A 7,261-nucleotide genomic window follows, 5' to 3' on the forward strand; every position below is an offset into this window, starting at 1 on the left:
TTTCATCACGTGTATGGTGAATGTTTTGGATTGGATCTGTTTCGCTTAACGTTAAACAGAAACATTTTCTTTGTTTTCAGATCCCTTTCACAACTTTCAATGGCTGCGTCACATTCCCTGGGATGAATATATTAACTTTTCCTTTTTTTTTTTTTTTTTTCCTTTGGTAATTTGTTTTGGTTCTTGGCCTTTCCTATAAAACAATAATGCTGTGGTCAGTGTCTTGCCGCATCTAGCTGGATATGTTTGGTTAGGTGATTTTCTTAAGATACATTCCCATAAGTGACGCTGCAGTTGTTGATGGGGACGTTTGCACACTTTGCCCGTGTGCATTCATTCCAGACCCCCAATCACGCTCAGGGGTAGATGCCGTTACCCTCAGTTTGCAGATAGGGAACCGAGGCACAGAGAGAGAAATTAACTTGCCTAAGTCACAGAGCCAAGAAGTTGTGTTACTGGGACAATAGCCAAGGGAATCCGGGCCTTCCAAGGTCCCTGTTCATAGCCACCTTGCCGTGTCGGGAGCAAACTTCTCATTCTGGGTGAGGTAAGCTTATGGAAGAGTGCAAGGGTGCCCGGGGAGGTCGGCCATGCTTTCCCTGGCTCTCGAAGTACAAGGTTCTATGTAGGCCACTGAGCATATGGCTCTTCGAAGCAGATCAAATCTGCTGCTGATAAAATTGCCTGATGCTGCACGGAACTCTTTCCAGGGGGACGTGCCACAGTTTGTAGAAAGAGCACATTCCCAAAGTACTGCCTGCCGTGGGATCATCTGAACTTGTCCTGGATCTCCAAAAGGACTCGCATTGTTGTTCTCTCTCTCTCTCTCTCAAGTTTATTTATTTTGAGAGAGAGGGAGAGAGAACATGGGCGGGGAAGGGACAGAGAGAGGGAGGAGAGAATCCCAAGCAGGCTCCCCACTCTCAGTGCAGAGCCCGGTGGGGGGCTTGAACCCACGAACCGTGAGATCGTGACCCAAGCCCAAATCAAGAGTCTGACACCCAACCGGCTGAGCCACTGGGGACGCCCCCGGGCTGGCACTTGGGGTCCGATTTTATTTTCTAAGAGGTGCCTAGGCAGCAAAGCACAGTTTATTTCCGGGGGTGGAGGGGGTAGGTGGCACCGTCTTTCCGCCGGCTCCGAAGTTCTAGAAGTGGTCACTCTCACCTTCTGTGTGTCTGCTCCAGGTGGACTTAGCAGTTTTAAGCAGAACCATGAAAACCTCTGTGACAACTCCCTCCAGCTCCAGGAGTGCCGGGAGGTGGGGGGCGGCGCGTCTGCAGCGTCCAGCGTGCTACCTCAGTCTCTCCCCACCACCCCTGACATCGAGAACGCGGAGCTGACGCCCATCCTGCCTTTCCTGTTCCTCGGCAACGAGCAGGACGCTCAGGACCTGGACACGATGCAGCGGCTGAACATAGGCTACGTCATCAACGTCACCACTCACCTGCCCCTCTATCACTACGAGAAAGGCCTGCTCAACTACAAGCGGCTGCCGGCCACCGACAGCAATAAGCAGAACCTGCGGCAGTACTTCGAAGAGGCCTTCGAGTTCATTGGTAACTATCTCCCGTGGGGGCGGCTCACCTTCAGCCTTCCTTTCCCCCTCCAGCTTTCGCTTTGATGGCGAGTCCAAGGTTGATGCTTGGGCTGCAAAAAAAAAAAAAAAGGCGGCTCAGAGGTGTTTTCAGGCCTCCCCCACCTGGACCAGCCAAAGTATTCTCCCAAGTCATGGCCCACGGAATGCATGGGAGCCCCTGGGATGGGTTGTAACGAATCGGTGATTCCCTTTGGTGGGGATCTGGTCAATCAGAAAGCCGCATCCTTGTGGTTCTCCAGGAGAAAGACGGTAGGGCTTCGCGTAGGTAGGTTCTGGCACGTCATTTCAAAAGAAGTAATGGGGAGGGAGGCATAGGAGGACAGAGCTGCTGCCATGGCCATCTGGTCTACCGTGGCTGTGGGCGCCTTGCGGGAAGTGAAGTGCGAGGAAAATGACACCGCCTCCAAACTCGCCCCCACCTCCCTTACCCCAGGTTAAATGAATCTGCAGTTGGTATAGCTTCTCTACATGAGGTTGAGGCACAGGTAGCATTTGCTGAAAGGCCGCTTCTGAAGAATGTTCTTCAGGAAAGCGGTGCTGTAGCGAGCATCCTCAGGTATCACATCGGTGCGGAGGAGAGGGAGGAGAGCGGAGGGATGGGTTGGTTTTTTTCCCCTTCTACTTGCTTTGTCTCAGTTCGTAGACATGGGGTAGCGGAAGCGTATGAACGTGTTAGCAACATGGTACTAGGTTTCGTGAGACAGCTTACCCCAAACCCGCTAAAGTAGGAAAGATCAGGTTGTGTAGCCTGAGCAGTTCCCAAGGAGGGGAATTCTAACCACAGCAGACTTTAGTCTCCAGAAGGACGTAACCACCAGCCTCACCCTGATCCCAACGGAACCTTCTGCTGCTCCCAGAGCCTCGAACTGTTTTAAGGCTCTAATGATCATTTGGGGGAATACCTAGCCCATAACCAACAATTTTTTTTTCAAGTGACTCCAGCCTTCATTAACCACAACAAGGTGATTGAGTTCTTTCCCTAAATACTGTAGCAGGTTGTTACTGGCCTCTGTCCCAGGAAGAATGCACTCATGTTTGGCGATCCTTTTTCAGAAAAAAAAAAAAAAAAAAAAAAAAGCCCTGGGTCTGATAGGTTTGCTGTGGATTTGGCGGTTCTGGCCACATCACCCAGCTGTTTTCCTGGCCGATTGTGCCTTCAATGCAGGACCATGGAATATGCAGTCTGGAAGGAAATTCTGAGTGGTCCCTGAACTCAGAAAAGTAAAGTAACTTCTCTAAGATTATAAGAATTTTAGTGGCCAAGAAAGGACCAGAACGCAAGGCTCTTGACTCTGAGGCAAGAGCCTTTCTACAATATGCTGGGGCGACGTTTCCACTGCTCAACTGGTTCCCGAATGGCAACACTTGTGGATGCAAAGGTGTCTTAGATATTTTATTCATGATATTCGAGTCAAACCTTGAGACCCGAGGAAGAAATGTATGTCACCAAGTTGACGAGGAACTTTCCGGTTGATATATGGTGTTATGACTGCAATTTTATCTGATTTAATTCCAGTTGGGGGAAGTTAAGAGATTGTTTCCCATTTAAGGAGTAGCATAAGACATACTTGTTCCAACAGGATTTCAATCCAAGCACCTGCATTCCTTATAGGTTATTCAGGCTTATCTGATTTTTTAGAAGGAAAACAAAACAAATAACAACTAGCATTTAACCTGAAGAACAACTCAGCATCACAGCCTGCAGAGACACAATTTCATTTTTGTCCTTGTGTCATTAGATAAACTGAAATTGTGTAGTCTTGCTTTGGGGAAAACAGTAGGCTTTATAAACATAATAACATTCACTGAGAGTCTCATATAAACTAAGCAGAGTTTAGGGTTTCACGGTGCCAATTTATTTATTCCTGAATTGGGGGATATTATTCCCAGATTCCCTGAGCCTTGTTAGTTAGTATTATTCCCATTATGCAGACAGGAGGATTGGGGCTCTCGGGAGTTAGGTGATTCACACAAGGTGTTCATCTAGTGTGCCGTGAAACCGGTGGTCAAACCTAGCACTTTGCAGCTCATTTTCCTACAACCATGCTTCCCAGTCTTGGTGTGGAGGTGAATAAATAGCGTGTGCTGAGGACCAGAAACTAGAAAAGGGAGCTACTTTCTTCAGATACTGTCATCTAGGAGAAGTAAGCTTCATTCATAGACGTTTAAGATGGACTTTTGTGTGAGGTTTCTTTTCGCAGTTCGCCGGAGGGTAACCCATAGAAGTGGTTTAAATTAGGGGAGCCGTGGCTGGCTCAATCAGAAGACCATGCCACTCTTGGTCTAGGGGTTATGAGTTCGAGCCCTATGCCAGGTGTAGAGATTACTTACATAAATAAATAAACTTTTTTAAAAAAAAAAGTGGTTTAAGTTAGATCACTCCTCTTTACACCCCTCCCCTACTCCTCATCTAATTGATATCCCTTCAGAGAAACTTTCTTTGGGATGCCTTTTGGTCTAGAATTGTCATTAAGAATCCATGTAGGCAGTGCCCACAAAGCTATTCTCCCGAGCTTCTAATATATCTGAAAACTTACAAAGTATTGCTTCTTTCAATCGTTCTGGGTCCTGGACCATCACTAGAATTCCTCCATCTTGCTCCCCGTCGCCATGTTGGAACAGCATACATGGATGCGGGGAGGGCTTGGACAGTCACACGTAGGTGGTGCCCCCTGTGCCCGAGCACTGCGACTCTTTAGCTACATTTGCAACAATAGACTTTTCTGGTAAGAAGCCGCACCTAGCAACTTTCTCGTTGTGTTCTGTTTCTTTGGCCTCGGAGTTTAGCAGGACGGAAACCCTCATCGATTTAACACCAGTTCCTACAGATCAATCCTATAATAGAAAGAAAGAAATGCAGGGCTTTTTTTTTTTTTTTTTTTTCCTCTCTGTCACAGCTGGGACGGCCATTTTAACAACACTAGTGTTGAAAAGCGACACAACCTTGAGATCGGAATTAACATCCTTGATCCAAAGGGTCTCCTTCATCAGTGGCTTGCTTCCCGGGCAAGTTAACTGTGTTGTGACTCTGGCTGTAAGTAGGTTGTCACCACCTGTGATGTGAACGGTTCCTTGAAATGATTCTTTTACCTCGTCCTCTCTTTATTTATTGTTTTTTAAGTTTACGTATTTATTCCGAGAGAGAGCGCGCACAAGTGAGGGAGGGGCAGAGGGAGAGCAAGAGAGAGAATCCCAAGCAGGCTTCGTACCGTCAGTGCAGAATCCAGCGTGGGGCTGGAACCCACGAACTGTGAAGTCCTAACCCGAGCCGGAGTCGGACCCTTAACCCGCTGAGCCACTCGTTCTCTCTTTAAGTGTAGACGTGTGGCATCTTATTCACGTTCATATTGCTGTCAGCCAGTTCTGGAGGTTGTGCCATAAACACACACAATTAACTAGCAAATTATAACTGAGCTCTAAAACCGCTGGAATTTATTCTTTTCTCGACAAAATATAGCCTTGTCACGTCTGGATAAAAGCTAATCTCTCTTTTCCCGTCTCTCCCTTCTTTCCTGCACCTGTCGCCTCCCTCCCTTTTCCCAGAGGAAGCTCACCAGTGTGGGAAGGGGCTTCTCATCCATTGCCAGGCGGGGGTGTCCCGGTCCGCCACCATCGTCATCGCGTACTTGATGAAGCACACTCGGATGACCATGACTGACGCTTATAAGTTTGTCAAAGGCAAACGGCCAATTATTTCCCCAAACCTTAACTTCATGGGGCAGTTACTGGAGTTTGAGGAAGACCTGAACAATGGTGTAACACCACGGATCCTTACGCCAAAGCTGATGGGTGTGGAAACGGTGGTGTGACAGAGGTCTGGATGGAAAGGATTACTGTTCTCCACTAGGAGACGAAGAGAAAGGAGGATGGATTCTGTCTTTTTCTCTCTTTTTCTTTCTTTCTTTCTCGTTTTTTTTTTTTTTTTAGATGGGGGTAACGTTTGTGAATGGAAACAAAACTTGTTTAAAAACTCTTTATTTTTAACAAGTGTGAGAAGAATTTAACTTTTGATGCCCATTGAGATTTACTTCCCGTGAACTGACGAAGCAGGGAGGCTAAAGGAGTAATTTTTTTAAGCCAACAATAAAAATATAATAAAAGCTGTTTCTTCCCCCTTTTCCTTTTAAGCTATTTGTAGAGTTTATGATTAAATAGTCTGTGCAGGTTCATAGACCGAAGATACTACTACAATTGCAACAAATTAAAAAGAACCAAAAGGAAGCAGCAGAAAAAGACATCGAATCACAAAGGCCCGACATCTGTCTGGGTCATCCACGCAGAAAACAAACACCCAATCAAACCAAGCCCAGGCGTGCTCACTGGTGCAAAGAGAAAAATCAGGGCAACTTAAGTGGTCTAAGAACCCTTCACATTCTTTAAAGAGACAAAAGATACTGTTGATTTTGTGTGTTTCATACTCTGGATTATTCCCCCCCCCCTTGGGTTTAAGAGATTTTTTGAAATAGCAAGGGACTGACCATGTTACCATAAGCCTTTACTGGCTTCTCGTGCAATAATATGGGGTTTTGAGTGTGCAAACCAGTGAGAGCTGACAGCCAAATAATAGGCAAATAGTGTAAATTTGCCAGCTTGGAGATAGAAAGGAATTCAATAAAAATCAGTTACTTTCCTCCCCACCTTTTTTCCTTTATTATTATTATTATTATCATTTTTTGGATTTGATTCTGATTACAGTGCCATAAACCTTGTTACATATGTATATCAGAATGTAAAGAAAAAAAAAAGACAAAAATTTATTTAAAAATATTTTTCGCAAAAAAACAAAACAAAACAAACTTGATGTGTTTCTGTTGATTGTGTAAAAATTTATTTTCATTATATAAATGAAACTCATTTGGGGGTGTGTCTTTTTTCCTCAACTCAGGTTCAAGCATCTCTTACCTCCGGTACCTTGTGTATGTAACGTAATTTGGAAAGAAACACATGTTTTTATATGGGGAAAGAAAGATGAGGAAGGGAAAACATTCTGTGTTCTCAGGGTGAAGCGGAGAGAATTAGCAAGGAACCCAAAGAGCCCCGGTCATCGGCGTGCCCAGTCATCACCCCCTCTTCTACCAACGAAATTCTCTCCAAATTAGGGGAAATGTCAGGTGAAGTCGCCTTTGAGGTTTGGGGGGGGGGTTCCACTCCAGCCTTTGAGTTTTGATGATCAGGTCACTGCTAGATTGATTAGTTAGAATTCTGTGATCTTTTGCAGTGGCTATCTGATAAATATGTGTGAGCATCTGCCATTTAGGGGTCTTGACGGTCCCTCCCCTGCCCATTGCCACTTTCTCACTTGGCATCTTTGGTAACATTAAGCACAGAGAGTACAAAGCAGCAAAGTGCAATTTCCTGCTCTTTTGACAGCAAACTGAACTCAGCTCCTTGGGTACAGTGGCTTTCCCATCACACCTGGTTAATCCATAGCTGGTATCCCAGGGGTTCCCAAGCCACAGAAGAGAGGGTGTCGGGGGAGGGGAAGAACACGATCTCAAGGTTTTCGGCGTTTTATTAAAATACATGTCTAGAGGGAGCTGGCCATAGGGAAGAGTCACAGCAAATTGGAAACATGCCTGGCGTGAGTCGCCGAATTGAAGAATCCTGCCATGTCCTGTTCTAGATGACTACGCTTGACGTATTTTTGTGAACATTGCTTAG

At 45.8% G+C, this 7,261-nt stretch overlaps 1 protein-coding gene across 2 annotated transcripts in view; it reads left to right on the forward strand.

Annotated features, from left to right (window-relative positions):
• DUSP10 (dual specificity phosphatase 10) overlaps positions 1 to 6,377 on the forward strand; it is a 39,653-nt gene extending 33,276 nt beyond the window's left edge. For both annotated transcript variants that reach the window (XM_047076545.1, XM_047076546.1), the window contains 2 exons: positions 1,188 to 1,559; positions 5,144 to 6,377. In XM_047076545.1, coding sequence (XP_046932501.1) covers positions 1,188 to 1,559; positions 5,144 to 5,409 — 638 coding nt within the window. In that variant the 3' untranslated portion in view covers positions 5,410 to 6,377. The remainder of the gene's footprint in view (positions 1 to 1,187; positions 1,560 to 5,143) is intronic.
• Positions 6,378 to 7,261: the final 884 nt, after the last annotated feature.

This window comes from Lynx rufus, unplaced genomic scaffold, assembly GCF_022079265.1.
Source record: "Lynx rufus isolate CCGP_SWC_20201006 ecotype Redwood Valley unplaced genomic scaffold, mLynRuf1.p SCAF_15, whole genome shotgun sequence".
Classification (NCBI taxonomy): domain Eukaryota; kingdom Metazoa; phylum Chordata; class Mammalia; order Carnivora; family Felidae; genus Lynx; species Lynx rufus.